Source organism: Necator americanus, chromosome II (genome assembly GCF_031761385.1).
Source record: "Necator americanus strain Aroian chromosome II, whole genome shotgun sequence".
NCBI classification, from domain to species: domain Eukaryota; kingdom Metazoa; phylum Nematoda; class Chromadorea; order Rhabditida; family Ancylostomatidae; genus Necator; species Necator americanus.
The window spans coordinates 28,019,407-28,047,406 of record NC_087372.1 but is presented as its reverse complement, the minus strand read 5'-3'; the positions used below and the strand labels follow the sequence as shown (position 1 = coordinate 28,047,406).

Sequence of the window (28,000 nt, the reverse complement as noted above, 5' to 3'; positions counted from 1 at the left end):
ATGATCACGATCTCGGCACGTGAACTTGGCATTGTGGTGCGCAAGTCCCTGAAGGTCTTTTGGATTGCTGTCAAAAGCAAAAAAAAGAATCACAAAAAAGGTCGCCTCTCTTTTAAGCGAGAGTGGACTCAATCCGTATTTAAGGTTGTCATTTGATAGCGCTGATCGCCTAATCAAGGTTGTCTAGCAGCGGCAGCAGTCCTCTCTGATCCTAAGGTATGATCTACATCCTCAGTTAGTAGGATGTAGATCACACCTTAAGATTCCTATGTTTCTTTTGTTCCTATGTAGTAGCTACAACTGAGGATGTAGATCGTAGCTATGAGACTTAAAATTTCTTTTGTTGGGTAGAGAGGACATTTTATCAAATAAATCATTTTCGATCCCATTCCTTCCAGCTCTGAAGATGACGAACCCACCGAAACGTCAGCCAAGCGTAAAAGATTATAATAACAACCTTGGGTTCGGCTCAAATCAAGGAAATAAATTCCAAACTGCTGTGCGGATGTTCTTGTCTCAATACTGCTTTTTTCCATAAGGAAGAGGAACTACAGCAGGAATGCAGCTCTTTGCTTCCTTTCCTCGAAAATGAAAAGGAAATGGCGATTTGTTGTGTCAGTGGGATTTAGGGTAACGGTCAGGTTTCATTAATTCATCAGGCGTCAGCACTCTTCTAGCGAAAATATGATTCGCTACATCTGAAGAAGAAAGCTCCAAGGGAGAGTTGTTCAAGCTGTGACATGGAGAACAGCTGATTTGATTTTAGCTATAGCACCACTACATTCTGGGTGGTCTTCTTATTGCAATCTTCTGTTTGTTCATTTAATTTGTTATTGTTTTCCTTCTCAAGCAGAAGAACCGGTACACTCGGTAATATCGTCGGTTGTCAAAAAACCCCTGAGCGAGACCTTTGCGAGAATTTCTCTTTCAGTTCCTTTTTTCTTCAATAGTAAAAATGGTTAAGATCATAGATAATTTGTACATTTCATGAGAAAAATGCGAAACAGCCTCTACAACTCTAAGAACAAGAGATCTCAGGAGCACAAGTGGCTTCAACGTATTCAACGAGACAACTCTTTACATCTCCAACAGTGATGAAATCTACTTTACACTTTCGGATTCTGTTATTTCCAAAAGTGTAAAGAGTGGTATTGTTGGATAAACTTATGCCTTCGATTAGAAGGTTGTTAGAGGACGTTTCGCTTTTCCGCTGTTCTTCCTGAAACTTCTTTCCTATCCCTAATCACTTCTTTCCTATCCCTAATCACTTACAAATCTTACGATTTCACTTCCTTTCGTTCATTGTTGTGATTATTCTTTTTCCGTTGACGTCATGAAAATTTCTCTCACGAACTTATACCAGCGTTATTGCCTGGGATTTCAGATAAGCTCTCGAGCAGTTCCCCACCTCGTTCACCTTTATTTTGAACGAGTTATCGTTTCGTCTTCCTTAGCGTGCCAGTACTCATCGATTCAGGTTTGTCACGAAAGTTATGCAGATTTTACGTGGAGAGCGAAATTTACATATTTCTGGCATATTTTGAATTTTTCAAAATTTGCATGCATCATTTTGATATTCGATGTGCTGGAAACGGTAGGGTGCATCTTTTCAACTCGAGCGCTACACTTTTTCTGACGTGCATAGGTATTTAATAAATATTGTTCTTTTGCCTCCAAACATTTATTAGGTGTAAAACTCTTGGGTAAACGTTTGGCATTGAACTATTTTGCTTTATTCCTGATGCTATGCCCGTTGGACCATAGCAAACCAGTTCAAAATTGTCGGAAAGTAAGGAGGCTCCAGTTTTGGATGGTCCCTATCGATACTGGTGTTTTTCATTAAAGAAGGTGAGGGGTCAAAATGGAGATTTTCCTCTATTACTATTATAAGGTGCAGTCAGGGGGGAAACTCTTTAGGTATATGCTCTATTTCATGCGAAAACTTTCAGGATATTATCGACTGAAGAAAATACGACTACGGCAACACCAAACTCGACAGGACTGTCCGAGACGTACAAAAGTGGATGGACAGGAGTTGAAACAATAAAGGAAGGGAGCGGGAATTGTTGTTCAGGTGCATTTAAACGTCCACAGTTTTGCCTTCAGAAATCCACCTTCAACTCTCAAAAGTCGCTGATTCCAGCGTCGCATCCAAGAGAAAAAAGAGAGCGCAGAAACATGTAAAGGTTTCTGGAGTGAAACATTTAGCATAGGTCACTGACTGCTGCTAAAAAATTGAAGGAAGTAATTAAAATAAGCAAAGTTGAGTATGTGATCTCAGAAAAGCACTATTTTTTCGCAAAAGAACCTTAGAATAATATTGTTGGAGATGAATAATTTTTTAATCAAATCGATTGAAAGGCTTCTTTTCCGGATACGAAATCTTTTGTATCCTGAAAAGAAGCCTTTCAATCAACTTTAAAAGTACCACTTCCTCCACGTTCTGAGGATCCGTCTTTACGAATATTTGACTATCACTTTGCTTTCCTCGCACTTTTTTTGCACCAAATATCATGTCCTCAAGGTGGAATTATCTCTAGCGCCTGACCTCCTAACTTGTAGCCGCTGGTAATTCGGAAAATGAGTGCTTCTATAAGGTTTTCAGAGTTCAAGGTAGGATAAATAGATAGATCTCGTCATCTCAAATCGACTGATGTCTACGTTTGTGATATAGACCAAGATGAATCAAGTTACAGAGAAAAAAAAGGAATTAGGTTTTTTTCGCTTTTTGGCGAAGTGTTGCCCTAGCTACTGCGTCTGATGTTCTTGTTGAAAACAGCATCTACGGCATAAAATTTCTTATAAAGTTAGACCATTTAATAGCTTATTAGTTCTATTTTATTCTTATTGATTAATTCAAAATTTAATTAGGAGGTTGCTTTTAACTAAATTTAGTTGATATATCTCTTCCTTGTCTCTCAATATTCACATTGGATTCACTGGTGTAGGTATAGCAGAGTGAAGAGAAGTTAGCAGTATATCTACGCTGTCAGTGTTTCGGATTCGACCAAGGCCAAGCAAACATTCGATTCACCCAGCCTCGATAAATTAGTACCAGGTTTATCAAAAAAAGTAAAATCGCTGACTCAATCTGTTGTCGCCGCAAGTCATTGTATAAGTCACATAAGTCCTCAAAAATCGTCACCATTTCGGATTGTCGCCTGATACTTCAATGAACCCGTAGGAGATCGATCAACGCCAAGCCGTTTATCCCTTTTTCATATTGTTGTGAGCAGTTGTGGGCGAGAGGAAGAGATAACTTGTTAGTAATTCGCTGATGTTCACCAACAATTGGCTCTTGTTTTCGTGCAGCCACTTGAGTGTTTGTGAAGGGACCGATCAACGGCAGATCTTGAAAATAAGCGCAATGATGTGAACAGTCTGGTAACTATCAGACGCGGTTTTGTACCCAAATATTTTACGATATGTGGCCCCGAATAATAATGATAATAGTTCAGTTTGCAAGGAAAGCTTAGCAAAGATTCTGAACGAAACTCTCTGTTTCTTCAATTGTTTGCGATGGTCATAATATTTGTCTTTGTTTCGTTGCCTATTTCTGAAATTAGTTGAAGTTGCTTAATTAAAAATAATATAAACGCTTCAATGACCAAACTCCGTTTTGCTTTCAGTTCCTTCTTACCCTCAAAACACGGACGCAGCTTAAGGCGGTCAGCGTGCATGTATGCATTTCCGCTGGGTCATATTTTAATGTGCAACGAGGCAGCGATCAGTAACGTCATGTAATCCTCTCAAGTCTATAAGTCTCTTAATGTGTGCTTAACGTGTGGGCGACGTGTGTGTGCATTTTTTGATTCACTCTCCGCGTATTTCTTCAGAACTTAGAAAAAAAACCAAAAAGAAGACAACAGCAAAAAATTATGTTGTATTAAATACTGCCTGTAATGCTGTTTACGATGTTTACTTTTGATTTCTTAAAATTTGAAAGCTTTATTCGCTCTTATTGTAAGGATGGATTTTTTTCTAGCGTTCTTTAAATGACATGGAAAGCAAGCGCCGATTTGTTCTTAACCAAGAAAAGTATTTCCTGCTCTTATTTCTTTTTTTCTTATATCATCTGGAAATTTCGACAACTCCTCTCAATCAATTTTCATTGCAACTCATTCGAAGCATTCATAAATATTTCATAGCGGCATGGATTCTTCCGATCGATATCATCTGGATCAGGCTCATGAGCAGTTCTCATGAAGTTTGTCTAATAAATTTATCATAACGTAAAGCTAATTGATTTTAAAGTCTAGTTTGTTCATTAGTAAGTGTTGGATAATAGTTATTCTTTCATTTTCAGTACACTTTTATATCACCATCCTTCGTAAATTATCAAAAAAAATTGGAACCAGCAAGAAAAAAATGTTCTCATTTCGCAAGTAAACTCTTCCTACAAGTCTTCCTCTCTTCTCCGCTGACGTCTACTTCCTTTCTACGTTCGCCATGCATAGCAGCGACATCGCTCAAATGCACTTTCGTTTTTCACAGACAAATGCATCAACTGATTGCATTTAGGAACATCCACTTTTTCGCTCCCCGTTTCCAATGAACTTTCCGGTGGTTACTGTGGTTGTTTACATTAGATCCATGCAGCATATAAATCACTTTTAGTGGGGGCTGAAAACAATTGAAGCCCCTCCTCTCGGTCTGGATAATCTCAAGGATCAATTTCTAAGCCGAATCTTATGATATCGTTCTAGCGCATAGTTTCTTTCTTTAATCTGTGTCCCGTTGAAAAGAGAAACCATGTACAGTCTAGGCTCTTTTGACTCTAACTTTTGGTAAGGAATTATAAAAGTCAGAAAAGGATTTCTTGTTTCGAAATGTATGTTTTCTTGTTTGAGACATTAGATATGCAAATCACTGATAATCCTGATTTTTTTAAACAGAGAACGATATACCTTACAATTGTACTTTTTTCCTCGGCCTTGTTCCCTACTGTACGACTTATGAAGATTATGGCATTTAAAAAGTTTTTTTCTAAATTCTATTTCTTTAATCAGATTTTTAATAGAAAATTTGCTATTGGTTCCCTTGGAAGCACCATTACGTTGTAAAGTGTGTAAAGTGTCTAGCGTTAATCAGTCCGCTTGAGATGCGCCACCAAGTTTACTAAAATCCAGAATCGTTTGAGGTTTGCGAACGTGTAACTGGCCCATGCAATGACTTGCAGTGGGTAGCCGATGTGTCAAGTCAGTGTTTTTATCCTCCCAGACAAGTTTGGTACCAATTTAACGACCCCGGAAGGATGGAAGGCTTGGTGAGCACTAGGGCGGATTCGAACCTCCAGTCGATCGTGCAGGAAGCGGAACCTCTAGCTGTTACACTACACACGCCCCTATTACGTTATAATGCTAGTTTTTTTGAAGTCAGAGATAAATGAATAATTAGCTAGTTCAGAAAAAGCAGAGGATCATCATGTGATGGGAACACATTGTTAATTAGTACAGTTTCAATTAGTTACAGTTCAGAGTTGAGAATCCTTAAAGGCATCACCCCACGAATCTGAGGTGGTGCAGATTTCAGGTGGAGTATTCGTATACGGGATGGGAGACTATGGAGAGGGGGGTGATTCCGTCCATTTCCTCCTAATTGCCGTAAAAACGGCCCTGGAGATGCGGCGCCGCACAAGGCTGGCGCGCTCCAGTCGAACTCCTTGTAGAAAATAGTGCGCCAGAACGCCTTAAACCGTATCTTCCGGGCCGTTTTTTACGGCAATTAGGAAGAAATGGACGGAATCATTCTCCTCCCCATAATCTACTATGCCGTATACGAATACTCCACCTGAAATCCGTACCACCTCAGATTCGTGGAGTGATGCCTTTAAGGTGACTAAATTCTATGAAATCATCCGAAATAATAGGAAATTTCTGCCAGTCGTCAACCTTCCCCTTTCTACACGACATTAAACCAACGAATCCATCCAACTTTCGAGAGCTACCGTTAGGGGAATGTTCCGATGTTGGATCCTTCCCAGTAGCATCTCTTGCCTTTTCTACATTCCTCTTCCATCTTCCTAGTTGACTTTTAATGGCCCTCATACAAAATTCATTTGTTGGTGTTGAAAAACACTCCTTAGTTACCCGAATTATTAACTGGGTGATGAAATACGTTTTCTTGTTTTCTTGTCTTGTTCTATATGATTTTTTTCACATTACATTTTTGAACAATTTGATCTGTTTTTGTTCGCCAGTCTTATTTTTAACGCCATATCTCCGAAGCCGCTCGGCGCCCTCCCTGGGTACTTCTTTGGGCCGCACACATTGATGAATGTAGCCCCGCTGAGTTGCTCTTTTCGGTCAGAAACAAAGTTTTTCTTCACTCGTTGCGCTTGACGGCCTAACAATGATTTTTGACAGTGACACAGCTCACCTATAAGCCGCTAATTTTTCTCTCTAACCTACTTCCTTTACGGACAGAACGCGCAGCTCGTTTTTCAAATAGAGGTGCTTTTTGTTGCTCCAAATTTCTGCTTAGTAAAACACTACTGCAGTTTTCATTGTTTCGTGGACGATTTCAGATTTTTGTACCCTAATTTTGTAGCATGTAAAACACAAAGCAACAAGGAAAATGAGCAAAGGATCACTGTTCTGTTCTGATCTAATATTGTTTTTATTACTATCTCTATACACAGTTGAAAAATAACCAGTAATTGAATAATTAATGGAAATCTTCTATTGATAGAATTCTTCTGAGTTTTCAAAAGGTTTCAAATGTTCTGAAATAGTAATACAGAAAACACGCACCTATACATCTACAAAACAAACAAATGGACTAAATTACACAAAGAAATTACACAAAATTCGTGCAATTAACTCTCTCGCTACATTTTTTTTTATTCCTTCCGTAGTTTTAGACGTTGCACTCTTCCAGTAAGAATAGTTTCCCTATGGATCCAATCCTTTCCATTTCCATTTTTTTTCTTGCGGTTTCGTTAACTTCTGATCTTCTTTCTCCAAAAGGAAGAAAAGACACAGAGACAGGCACAGTTAGGAGGAGAACTCGATCAGTGGAGGTAGCCAAATGAGGAAGATGATAGACATTCAATATCATTACGAGTTTGGAACTGGAAAGATATGTGGAGATCTGCAAGGTCATCCTCTGTTTTCTTTCTGAACAATGGACGATTTTAATTTACTGTGGATAAATTGATTTTTAGCAGCTGGTTCCATATTGTTTAAAAAATAAATTCTGGTGAAGTTATGCAACTATCCATCTACTGTCAGTTCGGTTGATGAGCCTCCTGTTCACTTGCTGAACAACATTCTCACATATGACATCATTGGAATTTGGAGAATTGCATTGTGAATATTGGTTCTATGAACACATTTTTAGTTCTTCGGTTCCTTTTTTCCTCTTTGAGCTGGAAACTCTTCGTCGTTTTAATTTCCTCTACGCACGATGATTTCCTTCAGTGCTACTGTTTCAGAAATGGGTACTGAGATTCTTCCCGAAGTGTGCTTCTCACCGGCGCCGTCCAGCTTCGACCGACCATTCCGTATTCACGTACAAGACCGTACTTTCCTCATCGACGCCGAGAGTATGCGGAAGATCTCACCGGTTTGTCACGATTAAGCTGAGAAGCGACTTCACCCGTGCATGTTGACGGATGAGTATATTTCTTCTCCAACATGAATTTAGGTGTTCTCGGTGATGTGCTACGGGAAAGATTTTGAAGGTGGACGGGAACTGTCACGAGAAATTGTTGACGAGAAATGTGGCGACATTGATGTGTTCCTTAGAGCTGTGCATGACAATAGCGTGATTAATGGTGAGTGGAAAAATATCGGTTCCTCAAGAAATTTCATATTTTTCTGAAGCGATTCCATCCCGAACATGTTTGCCATGAAGATTTGACGTTTTTGCAAAGTTTTCCTATCCATGGCAAAGGGGAAGAAGATTGATGGGAGTCTCTAGGGACAAGTATAGACTACATCCGTCAAAAGGCATCTTTTTTCATAGAATAGAAGGACACTAAGAAAGTGGTGGGGAAAATTGAGGGTAGAGGACATGTTGGGCTTCAGGGGTTATGCTTTTGTTACTTGATGAAAGAACTAAGTCGCACGCCTCGAAAAACCGAGAATAGAACCGCTGCTTATTTGGAGAGAGAAGCTAACAAGAGTAAAAGTTCTTGGATTAGGAGGATCTGCTACATTGTGCATTTCTGAACTACAGAACTGTCATGTGCGGGAGATATCCAACTCCAAAATCATAAAAGTACTGGGTTTGCAAACTATTTTACAGAATAATTCTTCTTTTTTGTAGTTTCTTCCGAAATTGAGCGCAGCTCATAACTGAGGGACGAGGTTTGAGCTTATTTTGAAGCGGCCTCCCAAATTGATTGCAATTCTCCGATTGAAGCAATCGCCAAGTGGATAGCGAAGCTATTATGACGTTCTTTGCGTATTTGCTGAATCGTTGACCAAGATTGTTAGCGTTTTTATGTGACGCAAATGAAATCGGATACACTTTCCGCGCTTGTTTGTCTGCTTCGTGGATTTCATCGAGCGTTGCATTGGAACACTATGCAAACACTCGCAAACCCATCGGCATTGTCTGATTGGTTGCTGGGAAATTTTGCGCGCTTATCAAAAAATGGGAAAGTTTCGCTGCAGCTAGATGCGGAATTTTTTAAAAACTAATTGAAGATTTCGTCCCTCCTTTGCTTTACATCGTCAGCTGTGGCAATGGCGACTCAGATCTCCTTGAAAATGGTGCGAATCTTTGGCCCATTTTTGACAAAGGACGCTGGAAGTGATGTTCCAACATAATCCTAACATGACAACACCGGCCGATGACTCACATTGACTGACATTGTTTCTTGAAGACAACGTAGCACGAAATTCACGCATTGTGGAAAACTGACGGGAAACACAGAGTTCGGCGCGTAGATTACGATATGCGCGTTGGGTGTCTCATTTCCCCGAAGTTGACCTGAAAACCGGTGTGAGAGCTCTCTTATTTTCTACGAGGTACGTTAGAACGCGCCATTCTTGTACTCGCTCCAACTCTCTGAGCACCCCATTCATTGGTATCACTTGAATAGACTGCAGATAGATAGAATAGTAAGGAGACTTGGCTAGTTCGCTACCGCTCGCACATTGATGCGTCGCGTGCGCAGCGGTGACGCGTTGCAACTTACTTCATAGAAAGAGTGCCATTTTCCGTACTATTTTTAGCATTATTGGAAGGAGTCGAGCTCGGGAACGCTCATGCTAATACTATACCTCAAACACTATATCTTACATCAGATTTCCACGCTACGTCAATTTCGTGAAACGCCGCCTTTATAGGAGTACTTATTAGGTGTAGCATCGACAGAATTTTGCTGCCTACGATACGATTGCACTAGGCGTGGCATCCTGTACAGGGGAGGGGGGATATGAGGTGGAAAATGGAGAGACTGTAAGAATGTTGAAAGGAGTTCATAATTCAGGAACTAAAAGAGACGTAACCATTAATGAGCTGTATTTGCTCTTTCGGTTCTATGAAAGGTTTGATGCCGCTTGGAGTCAGTTTATGATAATTTGAGAGCCGCTACCGCAAGGTAATTAAAACTTTTCGAAGTGATCAAAAAGCACAACGTAGCCAATTGATGATTAGGCTCTACTTTGGCTTCTGAATTTTGAGCTCGTTTCTTCATTTCGCTAAGCTTAACCCCTACCTGCTCTTCTTTCTCTCAACGAGAGCTGTAATTTCGGCTGTTCTTCTTACATCAATGAAGAACCTATCTATTCCAAAACGGAATCAGCAGTGCAAGATATTTTCGTGAAATTCATGCTGCTGCTGATGAAGAGGTCAGGATTTACTTCGCTTCTGTCGGTTCGAGAGCTCAGTGGCCCAGAGGGATGTGTTACTGATGAATTAAAATTAGTTCTGGTAGAGGTACTCTTATAGCTCATGGTAAAATGTCGCATGTGTCAATATTTGGCTGTTCACGTTAATTCTTCATAACTAATTCTGAGCTGTAAAATTTTAGCCTCCAACTTCCCTCTAATCCTTCGTCTTTCACACAAATATCAAGTGTTGCCTGTTATCAGCGCCTGCCAAGACTTCATCAAGCGCACAAATCTCTAGTGGGTCCCACTTTCCTATATCCTTCACAGAATTCTTTCACTTCTAATATTGTATGTTTTTCAGTGTCCTTAGCGCTGACGAAATCCTTACTTTGCTCATGGCTGCTTACGATTTTCATTGTGAACGTGAGGTGCTTGTCTTGCTTATTCGAAGATTGGCAATAGAAGGGAACGGGGTGTTTTCTCGATTGAAAATCAGCAGATTCTTGCCAGCACAGGTAATACTGTTGCTACTGTTACTTTACTAAAACCAGCTACCGTAATTTACATCGTTTAGATCTATGGAGCAGTAATTTCCGCATCTATGAATTTGAATCAGTTGCGAGAATGTGAAAGTATGAATGGTCATTGTCTGAAAATGGAGAGGTACGTTTCTTACTTCTCTTAAGTTGTAGCTGAATGCATTTGACACATTGCATGGATTACTTTAGATCGAAAATCCGGTGGCGCAACTCCGTTTGTGAACAGTGTAAGGCGATTTGTGATCAGTGTGCCACCTGCGATGAATGTAAAAAGGCAAGTTCATTTGTTTCACCTCCGATAGTCCTAGAGGAAACAAATTCCATTGGACTGCATCTGAATCGCTGTGCAAAATGCAGAAATATGTCGATGTAGATCCAATGCTACTCCGGAGGAGCTGTTTCCACACAAATTTTGCTCTTTGTGTCAGTCGACTTTGGTTCAATCACGAATCACGAAGGAAGACGTCCATCTCGCCTATACGAGTAATAGTTCGACTGCGAAGTATTGAGAGTTCTTGCTGGGAAAAATCAATACGTAGTGATTATTGTTTTATAGTTCCATGAGAGACTGTTTACAAAAAAGGAGATTTTCCGCTTTATCCACTTTAGAAGCTTTTCATTGTTTTTGAAAAAAAAGTTAGTTGTTGAAACGGCTGTGTACTGCTTTTGAGTGGCACTCGAATCGTACATCTCCTAGCAACAGTCGGCAGCGTTTCACTGCGATCACGCTCTGTTCCACTAATCATCCTGAAAAACGGCGTGAGAAACGGACTTGTCACATCGAATTTCCCTACAAAGCACCTAACAACGTGGCACATCTGCATGATCGTGCGTACGAAGAGGACATAAGAGTCCGCGTAGGAGCGTACAAGCAATGAGTAGCTGACGCTGTTTCTCTTGCCTACCGGCAGCCGCGGCGCAGATGGTTGCTCTTGCGAAGATGCCTTGTAGAAGGATTTGGGGCGAAAACGCCGTTTTTCTGGGTACTTAGGCAGAATTGGGCGTGATCGTGATCGTACTCGTGAACTACTCTACCATTACTATTTTCCAGTTCCTACAACATAACATGACCTAGCAATCGTAGCGGGACCACATTCTGATGCGGTTTTCACAGTGTATTCCAAAGTAACACACATTCTTTAGCTCTTAGGAAAAAAGATGTCTTTACAGAGTCTCTGCAAGCGACACGTGATCGAGCAGCAGTGCACAACAAACTACGGCAGAACGCTCGTAGCTGAGCTGAAGGAGCATATCGTCGAATTGGAATGGAACGATTAATGTCGTTGATTGTTTGGATCTAGTTGTCCCCAGCACATACGGTTCCTTCTGAATTCGTGTACATACGTGTAGCACAAATTAGTGAGTTGACAACCTGACACAGTATTGATTGCTATGAATAATTGTTTTTATTACTGAAAAAATGTCGGACTGCTTACTTCAGACTCTCTGTCCATTTTCTACTTCCCATTGCCGAGAAAGTTCCTAGGAAATAAGATTGTAAATTCAAAGTTGGTTGTTTGTCATGTATATACATATATTTGAAGACAAAAGTCTGCACCGTAGGAAATTAATTGTCAAAAACTTTATTAACAATGGAATGATAAAACTAGTTATCTTTGTCGACAATCATTTGATCACCTGACCATATTGGAAACGCTTCAATTGCACCTGTTTTGATGTCATAGTACGAGAAAATCTGATGGTGTCTGACTAAGGCAGAGAGGCAGGGAAACTATAACAAGGAATTTCTAACTAGGAGTAGGTAAATTCAAAAGAACAACAAGATTCCTATGATTCCCTGCGGTAGGAAGTTCCTTTCAATGTGCGCGTATTCCGCCCAGGAACCTTTTCTCTTGCTCCTGTTCTGAAGAGTTCTATCTGAAGAACGACCAACCTCTTTTGCTTCCGGATCACCGCATTCCACACGCCAATACAGGGATTCGCTACCGTCGTCATGTTTAGCTTTTCTACAAGTTAGCGGATAGTGAAATGCCTGAAAAGGAAATGATGTAGCGGTCCTAGCGCGAGGATAGACCCAGTGATTAGACGCGATATCCACCAAGATCAAAATATATTTTTTTTTGTGTTGTCACTGTTTCTTTCTTTTTCTTTCTTTAGCGGATGACTATTTCATTGCTGGAGAGAACTATGGAATCGAAGCATTTGTTACCAAATACCAAATTTAATGTCCAATGTTTATCATTCTCACTATTCTTTGTGTGTAATTTTGTCCACAAACTTTGTGACTCCGAAGACTTTCGCCAATCATTTGGCACACAGCATTCCTCGTTGTACGTGCTAGCCATGTACGTGTCCCTACGCCCATGTGCTATCCGAAGACCGAAGTCTACCACTGATTTGCATCATTTTATATTTACATACTGTCTACATATTTCAACTCGACGGTTTTGCATTAGACAGACTACGTAAAGACGATAAAGACGCCGTTAGCATTATTGCACCGCTAGGACTCATTACTGGCTATTCTCGAGTTTCGAAGAACAGAGATTTGCAACCCATCGCCTCTATTACTGTCTTTTCAAAAAAAAAAAACAGCGACATTCCCGAAAAAAATCACGGAGATGATGAATGGAATGGTTTTCCGCTGGAATCAGAAGAAAGTTTCACGGATCCATCAATTTAAAGGCATCATCCCACGGATCTGAGATGGTGCGGATTTCAGGTGGAGTATTCGTATATGGGATCGTAGATTATAGAGAGGGGGTGATTCCGTCCATTTCTTCCTAATTGCAGTAAAAAAGCGGCCCGGAAGATGTGGCGCGTGCACAGGGCTGGCGCACTCCAACCGAACTTCGTGTAGAAAATAACGCGCCGGAACGCTCGAAGCCGTATCTTCCGGACAGTTTTTTTTACGGCAGGCAGGAAGAAATGGACGGAATCACCCCCTCTCCATAATCTATGTACGATCCCGTATACGAATACTTCACCTGAAATCCGTACCACCTCAGATTCGTGGGGTGATGCCTTTAATATTAGAATTGAAGACTGTGCAATTCAAGGTGGCTATTGTCGATTTTCCATGATATTACAGCTTCATTTGAGTTTGGCGTAAACCTCCTCACACACACTTCATGCGCTTGCACACTTCATTCGAAAAGATGAAGCAATGGTCGTTGTGGTACACTTTCACTCTGGGTTTTTGAATGTCAGCAGTGAATAGTAAAAACTGAAGCGCGATTGCTGGGATTATGAGAAATTGAAGAGACGATCTTGAAAAATTAGAAATAAAAGATAAACTGCTCGTCTTTCGCTCAAAAGTATAACTCCACTATCCTACTGACTCGTTTGTTCTTATAAGAGCAAAATAAGACCTAGGTACCTTTAAGCCTCAAGAAAATAAATACTAGAAGATGAAAGAATGAATATGGAGGTAAGTGGAGTAAAAGTCCTTTAACGAATACACTATAACCACAATATAGAAAGTATACAGTACGCTCGTTTTTGTAATTTTCGTCATCCTTAGGAAATTTAGTGTTTTATAAAAGGATCTATCATAAATGTAGAAAAGGATCCAAACCTACCTGTCTATCAACAAAAATGATGCTTTGGAGTGATTGAAGTTTGGAAAAAATTGAAATCTTTATAAGAATTAGCGCGACCATACTTCAAGGTTGCCTTTTCCCCCATCGTGATCATACAGAGTGCACAGTCGATTAAACCTCAGAGGAGAAGGAGAGTACAAATATGAAGTCGATTGATTGTTGATATCGAAGCACGCATCTTACTACTTCTGCTGCTTTTAAAAGGAACATAACACGAAATAGATGTTGGGGATATCCCATGGACAAGGTAGGGTTCGGGGAGTAGATTACGAGTATGAGCGTATCCACACTCAATTCTATCTGATCGCTCCGAAAAACAACGTGGGAAACGACTCGCACGCACGGCTCGTATACGAGCGTTGCGTGTTGTGAGGAATCGAAGAAGTTTCCCGCGCCGTTTTTAGGCTTTTTTTTTTTTTTTTTTTTGTGAGGAATCGAAGAAGTTTCCCGCGCCGTTTTTCAGGACGATTACTGTTCTTTTTTCTACTTTTTTTTATTTTTTATTTTGTTCTAACTACTTTTTACTATTTACTAAGCGCAAGAACGCTCGTAGTCATACCGAACCCAAAATTATCCTTCAGAATACTAACAACAGCTGCTTCCTCCTTCAAAACAGTGCGTATCGTTAGGTACCCACAGCTCCCGCGACAACTTATTTCTAGGGAAATGACTGGCAATGACGATAGTTAATTGTGCCGCGCAGCAGTTAAGAACGTTAGCAGAGCATTGCGCTGCGTTCAGCTCATGCTACGCCCATCTCACGATCCTGGTCGCTAACGTAGCATTAGCGAAGAAGTTTACACATGCACTAGTGATTACTTATCACTCTTCAAACTCACAAAAATGAAGAACAGCAGTGTTGAACTATGGATAGAAAACTGCTGCTGAATTTTCAAAACTTGGATATTTTTGTTCTTTCCTTAACTGTACACACTTAATTGTGTATTCAGATTCTTATTTTAGTATCTGAAATGTTGTTTTACTCTTCAGCATACCAAGACTGATAAAGAATGAGCTGCAGCTTGTTCTCCTTCGACTAACTCTTTCCTACTGGTGATCTAATAGAGTGCGAAAAGCAGGAGCACTGTATCTCCGCAGGTGAATCTTAGGGACATAAATCCGGTGGATTTCCATTACTATTGTGTGTTTGGGAGTATTGATTTGTTGAGTAAGGAGATGTGTAAAGCTACTGCCCACTGAATGGCCAGTGATGAATAAAACTCCTGAAAAATGAAAGTTAAACGATGACTACCTACTCCTGTATTTGTACAGAACTAAAAAAATGTACTGAATTGTTATGCCTAGAAACTTGCTTATGTCTTATACTCACTTTTACTGGAAACTTTTAGTGGAACTTGCTCAAAATTCAAAAACCATATGAGAAACCATCACTTTAGATGGTAATTAGGACTTTTCATGAGATCAAAGGCTAACGCCAGACTCTTAATTTTCTTGAGTAAATAGTCAATCTTCAATTTCTTTTCTAACACTCTAGTACTTCGAGAAATATCCTGGTATTTCTACTTCATTTCCGCTGGCTTTAACAGTTACTGCCTAGCAGGATCTATGGCTTCTTTATTTTTCTAGGAGCACATTTCGCCATGTCATTGCAACAAACACCAAAAACGACTTCACAGCAAGTGTAGGATATGCCTGGTCTTGGTTACCGTCAGCCTCTTCTGAGGGCACTTATTCGGCTGTGCTTACCTAACCAACCTCTCAAAGAAATTTTCTCACCCGGCCATCGTTATTTCTGTACGCCATGTAGAGATACACTTTGTCGCTAAGTTGTTCATCGATTCGATAGTACAACACGAAAGCTGAAGGATCCACTTTTGCAGCGGCCTACAATAAACATTAAGATTTGTGGGACAGAGATCAATCCCGTTTAAATTCATTGCATCCTCATTAGTTCTGGAATGGATTTGTGAAGTTTGAAAGTGAAGCAGTTGATGGAAAACAGACGAGACAGAAATCTCTAGTCTCGAACCTCTTTAGGTGATGATCCACCAATGAACACTTTTTCCAGGCTACGATCCGAGTTTTGAAGACCCTGTATTCACAATCTTTAACCAAAACTCGCTAGTGGGGTAAACAAGAAAATCTTACCATGCCACAATTGCTACGACAACTGTAGGACACATCAGTAGCAGTTGACGACATCGACGACATTAGGGGGACCTTGGGAAGAACGATTTTGAGTTTTTCTGCTAGGCACACTATAAACATGATATTTTACCTCGTTTGGCGCTGTTCTGATTATTCGTTCAAACTCTGCTCTTTTCCGAGGCTTTCTGTCAGGCCAAATCATTCGTTTATCGCGGTTTATCTAAAATTATGTTACCACTGGACAAAGAGTATTCGGATTCGGAACGCTATCCCACAAGTCTTCCAAAATTGTCCTCTTCCACACTATAGTCTGGTGCTGTTTCACGCCTAGATCCAGGCGATGATGTTACATTCCTGAAAAGGACGTAAACTCTTAACAGCAGCACATTTCCACTATTGATTTCTCGCTATAGCTGCACACATTCGTAGTTGGTGGTGAATTTGAAAATTTTGTGAAGTTGAGTCAATGCGGGTAGACTAGTCAAGGTAGGAGGCAGGTAGGACTATGGTGACCCATGTCGAACGTAGAGCAACACACTTTCAGATCTCTGACAAAGAGGCGAGATTTGTAACATTAGGTAAGAGAGGAATAAATCTACCCTCTGTAATAATTATGCTTAAAGGCAGCATACCACGAATCTGGGGTGGTACAGATTTCATGTGGAGTATCCGCCTACGATGTCGTAGATTATGGAGAACGGGGTGGTTCCGCTCATCTCTCCTTGAATCACTGCAAGCAGCCTGCCCCTGAATGCTGTTTTGTACGATGCCTTCTATTGCAGCGCACCACCCTTGCATGCGTAGCGTCCTTTACTGCCCATCAGGGCAGTCCGAATTGATTTTGGACGAATCGCAGGGACGAATTGCATTAGATGGCGTCGTACAAAACAGCATTCTGGAGGCGGCTTTTTGCAGTGATGAAGGGAGGGATGAGCGGAACTGCCCACGTCTCCATAATCTACGTCCCCGTATACGGATACTCCACCTGAAATCCGCGCCACCTCAGATTCGTGGTATGTTGCCTTTAAGACAACAAATTCTTGATGTAGTACAGAAGGTGCCTACGTTTAAAGGACAGAGAACACGGAATTTGTTTCAGTTATACTAATAATAAATATATATATTTCCTTGCTGGTTTGTATGAACATTGGAGAGTTGTACGGTCTTACTCTGAGGCATCAATGAGGAAAATCAAAAATCAACTGTGGAATTCATATTTCGAAAAAAGCCGCTAGATCGCGGGGACACTAACGTTTCATATAAGAGAATATTAGTTAGAGTCGAGACTTACGAATCTCTATTGATAACTCTGCGGGTCATTTTTCAGAAAACTAGCCGTCAAGCTCAAATTCACTTAAGTATGAAATGAAACAAACCACAATGGTTCTGGATAAGGCATTCATGATAGAACTTGAACAGCATATCTCATAAATATTTGGATATTTATTGTTTTTTGTCGGGCTTGCTCTTATATGAGCTCAACTCCTTTATCTCACAATTTCATTGAAAAGTTCAACATCATAGCGGACACTGATAAGATCAATGTTTCGTATCGCACAGTTGGACAGTTGGAACCCACGCCGTTTTTCAGAACGATTAAGAAGAATGAGGGATGACCATTCTCATCCTCGTAGTCCAGAACCCAACATCGTCAATTTTGTGATATGTTTTTGATACTAATCGCTACCACAGATCCACATTTTTTGTTGTTGCCAATAAAAACAATACGTGATGATATGGTCCATAGAGGAGATTTAATTTCCTGAAACGAATGTAAACTATCTTGTAGGAAGAAACGTAAGACACTCCTGTAACTGAATTTATGACATACATTTGAGCTGAGTAGGCGACCTTGTCTCAAACTAAGAAATTTCAAGACGACTTTAATGAGATGCAATGAAACGGAGAATCATAAACATGGTTTTCCATAAAAATTCGTTTTGAATTACTGATGTGAAGTAGGTTGGAATGATCGACGTCTGGAAATGTTACGCCAGGAACTCTCGAAATGGGTAAGGTGGAATAGCTGTGCAGTTTTGGGACTTGCTCGTGGATCCGTACCATTCCATGCCTTCATTTTTGTTTTTCATTCTCATTGTAGCGCAAAAGCTATCAATAGTTGGATCTTCCTGTTGTCTTGTCTGGATCCGATCAATGCACCGCAGGCAAGTTTTGCCTCATTGGTTTTTCGTTTCTTTTGTTTCACTAACCGTTGCTTAATTGTTCGTTATTCGTGCAATCACTTTTTCCATCGTTTCACTGACTATAAAAACTTCTTTTTTGCATTCTTTTGCATCAAAATCACAAAAAGGTAAAAAAGAAACTCCAGTACTTTTAATAGTAATACTAGTACCAAAATCTTCCCAAATCAGTAACTCGTTGCTGTTTGGGAGTATTCGCTGTGTCAGTGTTTTCCCATCACGTTAAATTAGGTATTTTGGTTAAGAACCGAGACTTTGAGTGAGGGAGGGAGAGCGCATCTATGCACTGTTAAATTAGCTCCGTACACCCATACAAACCATTCCTTTGAACTGAACTGAGATTGTTGATATTTATGATTTCAAAATGACAGATCAAGAAAAAATGGGACAAGTAGTTGGAAGAATATGGTTAAAGAAACAGAAATCGACGTAAAGTAAATATTCATGAATATGTACGTTGGCAGAACATCAATCTTCTTCGCATTCCGGATAGCATCGTGAAATTTCAAATCCTTCCAGAAATTCGTTGATAATTTTGTCCTTTGGCTGGTTTCGACGACGCATTTTTTCAAAGGCACGAAAATCAGACCTAAAATAAACTGCTACGCGCCGCGAGAAAGTTTGGAATTTCAGAATGTCAAAAGGAGTTGTCGTGGATAATTCGACGTTAGCGATGACCCTACGAATGAATTATGATTCATAATTGCATACAGTTTGCACTGCGTGTGTGATAATGACGGACATCCGTTAAGAATCTAATCATTTCTTCCGAAGCATAGAGCTACAGGATTGCTAAAGAGTAAAGGACATAGTGCGTGACGTTAATCAATCCGCTTGAGATGCGCCACCACGTTCACTTCAATTCAGAATCGTCTGAGGTTTACGAACAAGTAGCTATCCTATACAATCAGTTGCGCGGGCTAGCCGATGTGTCAAGTCAGTGTTATCCTGACAGACAACTCTGGTACCAATTTATCCACCCCGGAGGGATGAAAGGCTTGGTTTCATTAGAGCGGATTCGAATATACGACCGATAGTGCAGGCAACGGAACCTCTTGCTGGCTGCGCTACTCCCGCACCATACGATCGGTTTTGTAGGTAATGAAGCGAAAGGCTCTCATTGACGTTCAACGAATTTGTCGGCGTCAGATCCATTAATTGGTGCACAGTGCATGCAAATGTGGATACGAAAATTGTCCATAAGTGAATCAGCAAGGAATCAGCAAAAGGTCCAAGTTGGCAAGTTTAGGAAGCATAAGGCGTGATTGGGAGCATAGTTGGGTCGAAAGGACTTGCGTAAGCGGCTACGCGTTCCAACTGTTGGTTGCGAACGACTTGAATTGCTATGAAGAGTAGAGCCACTGTCGGATCGTAGCGGCATATCCAAGTTCTTCTCTCGTCCTCTTTCACTTCCGTTTTATTGATGTTCTCTAATAGATCGTAATTTGTGCAATCATTCAAAGGTACCGCATCGATTCTAGTCGCTGAATCGAGCGCAGCCATTTACGCAACTTCACCGAACTTCAAGTTGCCTCGATTCGACTAAATCTACTAGCGAAGGCGTAGTAGGTATGGAATACAGGTAAGACAAGGGAGACATGGTCGACTGGTCGATGAGACTTCTGTATGGAATGTACAAACCAGTTTCCATATTCGGGATCCTTGCTACTAATACTTGTGCGGATATTTGTAACAAAAGGTATACTACAATTTAAAAAAGGAGCAGCCAAGATTGCCATCTTCTTTTTGTACATGTTCTCAACAGCAAATTCTAGCAATGCCCTTTTTCACATGGATCTAAAAAATGAAGTTACTCATCACTATCGTGATAATGACAAGGGCCATGTTGTTCTGTTGACCATATTCCGAAAAAAGAGGAGTACACTCAATCCAACAAACTCCGAACGCTTCCAAATTCGAAATGGAGAGCGAATACGGGCAAAGCAGCAGTTTTGTTTTTTTAAATTTCCGTCTAGATTGCTGCAACGCATTTCCGGCAGAAAATAGGTGTAAATATATGGATAATACAACACATAATTTGAATGACACTCACTGTATTGTAGAGGCGTTCGCGTATTTGTTAGGCAACCAATTCCAGCCTTTCTCTCTGAGGGCACAAACTGCCGGATCAACTTCATCGTAAAAAGGGCTCATCCACAAATTCCTGCCCGTGCTTTCCTCTTCCCAGTCATGCAGCATGAAGTCACGGTCGCACCAGCTATAATGAACCCAAATTCCACACACTTAAATTCCTCTACGCACTTGAAGGCAGCGTATCTCGAAATTAGCCTGGTGTGGAAACCACGCATTCACGTGCGAGCGGTCGAAGATCTCCTCGGCGGCCTATTCAAACAAAAACAATGAGTAGGCCGCTGAAAGAACCGAAGCATGTATATCTGAACTGTGACTTGCAGTTCTGCTGCTCATTGGTACTGTAGCTTACCACTACTGCAATTGATGGGTCGTGCGAGGTAAACATTCACTTTTCTTTCCTTTCGCATCCAAAGAATCAAATCGCGCTTCCAGTTGCGCTGGTATAACCGCTTCAGCACTCGAGAATGATTAGTTTTCTTTTCTTTCCCTTCTATGTTTTAGATTTTATTTTCCTTAGGATAGGTAGGTCCTTAGGTTGAGCCTTTTCTTGTGACGCCTGTACGCACACGCTTCTTCAATTACCCATGTGTGAGATTGCGTAATTGGATCGAGTTTGAATAAACTCGACAATCGTTGTCCACGTCGGGAAATACATACCGTGTGGCACGGTTTGTACAAGAGGCTCTACAGTGTACAAAGGGGAGTGTTCTTCGTTTCTGGACGATTAGGGGAAATTGAGCGGGGCCGCGCTCACATTCGTAAGCTAATACACCTCTATGCTTTCCCTCAGGTTTTCGCACTGCGTCAATTTCGTGATACGCTGCCTTCAATATAGCACTATTACGTACAAGTTATTAGTTACAAATCCAGCTCTTGCCCACCCGTGTGCTTTTCTGTAAATGCGTACTTTATTGACCCACAAACGCTGGAATCCAAGAGTCATTCTTGCGCAGGCTGAGTAGATGTTGAAGTGAGTGGCAGTGCGCCAGTGCCTCAAACATTCCCGGTAATCGCGACTGCCATTGGGAAGCAAGGTGTGGACGAGGTATACCTGGTTGTATACTTTGGTTGTATAATCATGAATGACAACAGACAGCAGATCTCCTTCATACAACATACGCTGTGAATTTCTCGTCTAACTCGTTCGAATGCACCGTATGGCGAAGATGACGATTTCTCCATAAATAGGTAGGGTAGGGGTGTAGTTCAAGAGTACGAGTGTGATTGACAGTGATCAAATCCCCTCAGTAATTCAGGAAAGACGTTTGCTCTGTGCGATGCCGTCTACCCAACGATACAACTTATTACGGATAGTGGAATAAGTTGTATCCGGAGTGTGTTCAAAATTTTGCGGCTGGAGCAGTTTTCTCTGCTTTTTTCAGTTATGCAAGCTGGATTGTGCACGTTCAACGACGGCAGAGTTGTCCGCATTCTATCCCGTGTAGTAGTTGGAGAGGCGGGATCAAAAAGCTGACTTATTCTGGATTACCAGGGAGTATTGAGCGCTTCCACGATCATGTTGAACTACACTCCTATCCGTATCTTCCGTTGGGAGAGATTCCATCATCGTCAATTTTGTCATACGATGTCTTTGACACATCGATTGCCGCATTGATTTGCACATCCTCAAACTACCACCGGAGCAACCATCTCTTCTTTCATTGCTATGGTGAATGTACTTACAATTACCTCAAAGTTGTCTTTTCCTGGTGTCGACGAGAATTCCCACTGAGCTAATTCATGCAAGAACTGTATCGACCACTGCGAATTGCGTACCTGAGCGGTGAATTTTCATGTGGATTACGAACTTTTGTACAAAGTGCTCGAGCAGTTGACCATCTACGATTGCAACGTTAAAGTGTCACCTATTAATGAACTACAAAATATCTTTTCTGTTACAATCCACTTTTTTTCTTTTATAACACCAATGAAGAAGTCTATAAGCAAAACTGAAAATACCAGATAGCTGCTGCTTGAAATATCCCAGTCAGTGAACTGCTCAAAAAGAAGGACATTAACTCGATCATCAATCCACTCTTCGATGCAGTGGTCCGGATTTGCAACTGCTGAAAGAGGTTCGTAAATTGCTCAGAGTCTATACATACCAGTTCCGTCCATGTTTTTCATCAATATCTTTATGAGGTTTCTAGATGGAACTTGATTAGTTTGATGTTCGGATGGCGTAGTGTTCCACTTGATGCGCGGCGGCTGGTGGCGCGTACTTGTCGCCCCTCAGTGTACCAAGTCATTGGTCAGATAATAATAATCACAGTCGTCGTATAGTAATAATCGTTCTTTAAAGGCGGCGAAAATGCTGGAACGTTAGACTAATAAGGGTTGCATCTAAAAACCTGGTAGGCACTTATAGAAAACATAGAGAGAAATATGCCGTGGTTCCAAGACACGGGAAAATTTGAACTACATACCACTTCCTCTCTTCGTGCTAACTAAATAATTTTGAAACAAATTCTAAATGAAAAAAAGAAGTTGGTAAAAGTGGACTTTTTCATCCTCTATGAAATCCATTAGTTCACAAAGGTTGGAAGGCGATATCATCTTAAACGTTGAAAATGACGAAGCATTCCATAGAATTACCACAATTTTCAATGTGAACTCTTCTACTTTGAAATACTCTATAGGATTGTCGCACATGTGGTTCTTTAACATTATCCAGACAGCAGTACTTAAGTGCACAGCACAGTGCGTAGATCTCATTTGCCTCTGGCGACAACCTGTAAGGACGCAATAATTTTTCAACCCCGGTCATTAGCGAGATTGGTCAGTTTGTTTTCCTTTTTGAAGTTCTTGTGGAGTTTACTCCTTTACCCTGATCATGCCTCGATATCTTGTAACAACATCGAGGCATGACAAGTGGTGAGAAGGAGTTTGATGGTGCATGCGTAGTATAAGAAACCTCGAACCATTTTTAGGCCTCCGGTGAGGAAGGGATTGCCCAAATGTCAGGTCAAAAATAAAGTTTCACCAGAGCCTCCTAGGCAAAACAAAAAAGAAACACTCAAGTAATTTGCCCTGTGCCGAGATTTCAGTCAGAGAGAGACAGACAGACAGAGAGAGGGAGAGGGAGAGGGAGAGGGAGAGAGAGAGGGAGAGAGAGAGAGAGGAGTTGGAGGTTGTTGGGCAACACTTCCACTTTCAACCCAATTCCTACTAGTTTTAGTTTTAGGGAGTCGTTTACACCTGTGTGCAACGAAATTCATTGTAGGTGCTTAGCCTATTTTTGTGCTTTTCTTTAATGTTCTGTTTTTGTTTCCGCAAGAAGAGCAGTCAGGCTCATTTGCACAGGGAAGAGTGGGTAAAGCAAGCATTTGCAGAAACGTGAGAAAAGATGATTGTGTTGCTTTCGAGAAACAATTCCCCTTTTTAAACAGTATAGAAGTGTCTCGCAGCAGTAACGCAGTGATTACCACTACGTTCGGTCGGTTGGCGGCACTACATATGTCTCCAAACTTCTCATTCAAAAGGAATGTCACGGTCTGAATTTCTCTGCTGCGAAGTGATTCGAAAGTGTGATTGTAAGTCAAAAGTTGAATATCCCAACTAATGGTATAAGAATGACTACAAAAATCATAACAGATAGTAGGAAAATGTGGAAGAGAAGTTTTTTTGCCTCACTTTCTACGAGGAAATGTTGATCTTCTGGGTTTCTGGGTCACTTTGAAAAGAAGTCAAGCCAGATCAAATTACAATTTGTAGAACCGAATGTGTAAGATATTCTGAATATAATACTTCACTATTTGTTTCTCCCTTCTCATTTAGATCTGTTGAAAGAAATAAACAAAGTTGAAGTTACCTGTATTCTCATCTATGACGAGCATCCAGTCAGCGTCTTGCAAAAATTCGGCAGCAGCGCAATGTCTCTTGAACTTCGTCTGAACATTATACTCTTTGTTACGACTCTAACTCTTTACTCACCCACATTCACAGCACTAGGTCGTTAACTCTTGGAAAAAAAAAACTAAAGTGCTGAGGAAAATTGACTTTGCGGTGGCAAAACTGCTACTAACCGATTTTTCCACCAAACATCCAAGAAATCTGCAACAAATGACCTCTTTTATTCACATCGCAGAGATTGTGATGAACTGCCTACCACATAGATTAGTGGCTTATTTTAACCCCCTCTTTCATTGATCATACTGTGGTTTCGAAAAGTTAGGAAAAAGATCATGTTTAGCGTTTTTTAGCATTGATGTTTTCCAATTATTATGTGTTTGCATATCTTTTTTTTCACCAGGTTTCTACGCGAGGCAGCTCCAGAGTGGGAGGAAGGGATGCAGTGCGCGCAAGAAACACTCAAAACGCCTCGAAGTAGCACTAGTGCGTGACAATTCGAGCTTAAACACGGCAAACGGGGAAGCGGGAGTTTTAGTTTTTGATGGTGGGACGAGTGGAGGATGGGGGTTGACGACCGTGTCCCACCCCCGGACTTACCATCCGACTACCTTCCTGGCCCTGAAGCAGCTCTTAAGCAAAAACAACTTCCAAAGACCTTAATAACCTCAAAAACGTACTCAATTTTTTATCGTTGCAGCCTCTCTTCTTCTGGAGAAAGGGCATTGAGACTTTGCCTATTTAAAAGCTACTTGTTTTGATAATAATGATTATTACGTTGCTTGATCTGTACTGGCAAGATGGGAAAATTTTATTTTTTCCCGAATGGTGAAGAAGAGACTCCTAAACCCCAATATTTATTGTGAAGAACTGGATGTTTCTAATTGGAGCGGAAATAAAGTTAGCAGTAGCCTTGACTTAGAAGTTATTACGTGGTGAATATGTCAATACCGTAACTTCATCTGAGAAATGCGGGTGTTCCACACTTGTGCAGTGAAGGTGCGGTGCGCTGTCAAGCCGAGCAGAGCCGAACGGTGTTGGTGAGACCATTAGTGTGTAGAAAATCTCCGGTTCTACCATACAATACTTCAGCATTTTTGCTGTACACATAGTAGCTCCTTCCACAAGTACGTGGATACTAGAACCAGCTTAAACTATCAACAAAAAGACGAAGAAATATAAGCTGATGATACAGTCAGATTTCTAGAAGTCTATTTCAGAAATCTGTAATTTCTGGGATTCCTGAAAATCAAGCCAACGTTAGGATGTTCGTAGTTGCCTCTCATGCTCGCCGGCGGTCATGACATCATTCTAAGTTGTAGTCACAACTCTAAGACATAGCTGAACATGGAACTGCTAGCTTTTGTTCAACAGTGTGGTAACCACCTGTTTCCTGAATGAACGAATGGGTGGAGAGAGTAATTGTTAAAGGAATACTAACAATGCCATTATCATACTGTCGCTCTCTTCACCATTCCCGTCACTGGTACGTCCAGAAGGCAGAACGTAAGCTACGTAGCTTATGCCCAGCAAAAGGTCCTCGCGATCAGATAACGGAGAACACTTGCTCAAAATTCCTATGACCTCATTAGAGAATGAAAAGAGAATGAGAAAATGAAAGATTGAAGCATTAAAAGCACAGCGTTCAAAAAATCTCTATGAGAACCCGCAAACGCGTTCGACTTCAATGCAGAATCGTTTGAAGCTTATGAACGCAGACAAATCTAGTACCATTTTATCCATCCCGGAAGCATAAAAGGGTACATTGGCAGGACGTCTTCGAATCTACGACCGATCGTACGGTCACGGATATGTAGTAAATCACTCAGACACGCTGGTGCATCCTAAGCGGATTGATACGCCAGAGACTTTACTCCGACATATGGATTTAAAGGAATCACCCCACGAATAAAGGTGGTACGGGCTTCAGGTGGGTTATGCCTATACGGGGTCGTGGATTGTGTGGAAGAGAGTGATTCCGCCCGTTTCTCTCTGTATCAGTGGAAACGGACGACTCCCAACTTCCAAATGCGCGCAACGTTTGCGCTCCGCCCAACCCCGCCCGGCTGCGATTCGCCGAAGACCCATTCGGACGAATTGCAAGGGTGGCGCGCCGCATTTGAGGACGTCGTAAGAAACGGCGTTTCGGAGTTGTCCGTTTCCTTTGATACAAGGAGAAATGGATGGAATCATCCCCCTCTCCAAATACTCCAAGTGGAATCCGTACCACCTCAAATTCGTGAAGTGTTGAATTCAAATTCATAATTAGTTAGCCCCTCCTATGCACAATCGTATACAGATTTTTTATTGTAGTACTGACGCTGTCAGATTAGGTAAGCTCATTCGTTGCACTGCTGAAGGGAAGTCATCATGGATCTGTGCATTGCATCTGTATGTTCGCATTATTTGTAAGCAAGCATGCTAATGTGTCAACAAAGAAAGAAATAAAGCAGGATTTGTTACCAACCAGTTTGTGTTTTGAGCATGCCCTATTTATCCGTTCGTTGATATCGATGTCAACTTGAACCAGTTTATAGTCTGTAGACGTCACGTAGCAATCCAACGTCCGCTGTTCATTTCTGTGAAGACTGCAACGGCATTTTCAGTCCCTAAAGTGCCGTACAACAAAGAACTCACGGCTTTTTATCCTGCGATGAGTACATAACAAGAATCATGATGTGTCCGAAACTTGGTGAACACTTGCTTAAATTCTTCCTACGAACGTAGCTAATGTTCCGTCGAACACGACTTTCGAAGCTATAAGTAGTATTAAGTCTGGATGGAGGAAGATGATTCAGAATTAGTTCAAGATGGCCCTAGTTTTAGTGACAAAGAGATTCAAATTTATTTCTATGAACTTATATTTGACAATTGTGACCACATATACGAGTTTAGACTTTTTACCACTCGCGACGGCTCTACTTAGAATAAGCGGGACGCGCGCTTGAGAATATACTTTAGTTACATACGAACTATACGACTAGCATGTCTAGCACAGTTCTATAGTGGAAGTTGTGCAAATTTTGCAAAAAAAGTGCTGCTACAGACCATTTCTCCAGAAAATATGGTCACATAGGCCATATCCTTGGTAAAAGTTTGGCATAAAATAGAATATTTAGCAACAACTCTAGTTTCGCTCCGCTGAACTGCCAGACACTGTCGGGTGAGGGACCTAAGGACAAATGGAGTAGTCAGTTCATATACGACGTTCAACTTGACTAGCTATGAAACAAAGATGAGTTGATTAATTCTGTGTGAGCTTTTACTGTAAATCGAGAAGGTTGGGTAAAGCTATATTTCAACCCACACACACTTCGAAAGAAATGCCTAGAAAGTCAAAAAGTTTATTTCCAGCTTCCATTTTTTCTAGATTTCACCAAATTTTTACAGTCTTGAGGCTGATGTTGACACTGGTTTAGAGTAAGGTTAGAGTTAAATCATTCCAAACAGCATTATCGAAAGGTACGGATGTCTATTTTCCACAACTGCGTCGATAGAATTATAAGAAAACGTTGAAAAATTGTTCTAATAATTATACTAAGGATAGCCGAGCTTTCCAACTTTGAGAAACAGAACTTGCGTGCCTGACATTGTCTCTCAATCATATTCGTCATATAACATATTCCACAATCACGCGATATCATACCCGCGAGAGATCCAAACATCGAACTTTCCAAATCTTACTTACTTGACTTAATCGGCGGGCTGATGTCATGGCGTGACGCGACTACCCGCATCTTCGTCGAGGTGTGCCGTCCAGTAACATAAATCTGCCCAACCTTCTCGATCTTCTGCGAGAGCTTGCTTGGAATCTATTCATTCCCCGCTATTCCATATCCTGCGAAACATTACGAATCGCA

The 28,000-nt window shown here is 41.0% G+C and overlaps 3 protein-coding genes across 5 annotated transcripts; 1 reads left to right on the top strand and 2 right to left on the bottom strand.

Moving 5' to 3' along the window:
• On the top strand, positions 1-11,602 carry RB195_019709 (uncharacterized protein; the record flags this gene model as incomplete). Of its 2 annotated transcripts, XM_064187690.1 has the most annotated exons (10): positions 1-36; positions 1,455-1,477; positions 1,950-2,074; positions 7,436-7,566; positions 7,648-7,777; positions 9,986-10,082; positions 10,147-10,300; positions 10,360-10,448; positions 10,514-10,598; positions 11,495-11,602. In XM_064187690.1, 10 exons carry the CDS (start codon positions 1-3, stop codon positions 11,600-11,602), a joined length of 978 nt encoding a protein of 325 aa, XP_064043570.1. The 2 variants fall into 2 exon arrangements, with proteins under 2 accessions (XP_064043570.1, XP_064043571.1); XM_064187689.1 differs by lacking the exons at positions 1-36; positions 1,455-1,477; positions 1,950-2,074 and having other exon boundaries at positions 7,438-7,566.
• A 154-nt stretch (positions 11,603-11,756) lies between these two features.
• Positions 11,757-17,316, bottom strand: RB195_019708 (uncharacterized protein; the record flags this gene model as incomplete). 2 transcript variants are annotated; one of them, XM_064187688.1, is made up of 9 exons in its annotated part: positions 11,757-11,806; positions 11,963-12,056; positions 12,219-12,317; positions 15,625-15,732; positions 15,878-15,940; positions 15,997-16,068; positions 16,127-16,216; positions 16,272-16,350; positions 17,288-17,316. In XM_064187688.1, 9 exons carry the CDS (start codon positions 17,314-17,316, stop codon positions 11,757-11,759), a joined length of 684 nt encoding a protein of 227 aa, XP_064043568.1. The 2 variants fall into 2 exon arrangements, with proteins under 2 accessions (XP_064043568.1, XP_064043569.1); XM_064187687.1 differs by lacking the exon at positions 11,757-11,806 and having other exon boundaries at positions 11,931-12,056.
• Positions 17,317-18,665: 1,349 nt separating this feature from the next.
• RB195_019707 (uncharacterized protein) lies at positions 18,666-26,815 on the bottom strand (the record flags this gene model as incomplete). The annotated part of the gene is made up of 8 exons (XM_064187686.1): positions 18,666-18,786; positions 20,251-20,415; positions 21,140-21,342; positions 21,981-22,067; positions 22,251-22,357; positions 24,103-24,181; positions 26,608-26,728; positions 26,778-26,815. 8 exons carry the CDS (start codon positions 26,813-26,815, stop codon positions 18,666-18,668), a joined length of 921 nt encoding a protein of 306 aa, XP_064043567.1.
• Between the last annotated feature and the right edge of the window lie 1,185 nt (positions 26,816-28,000).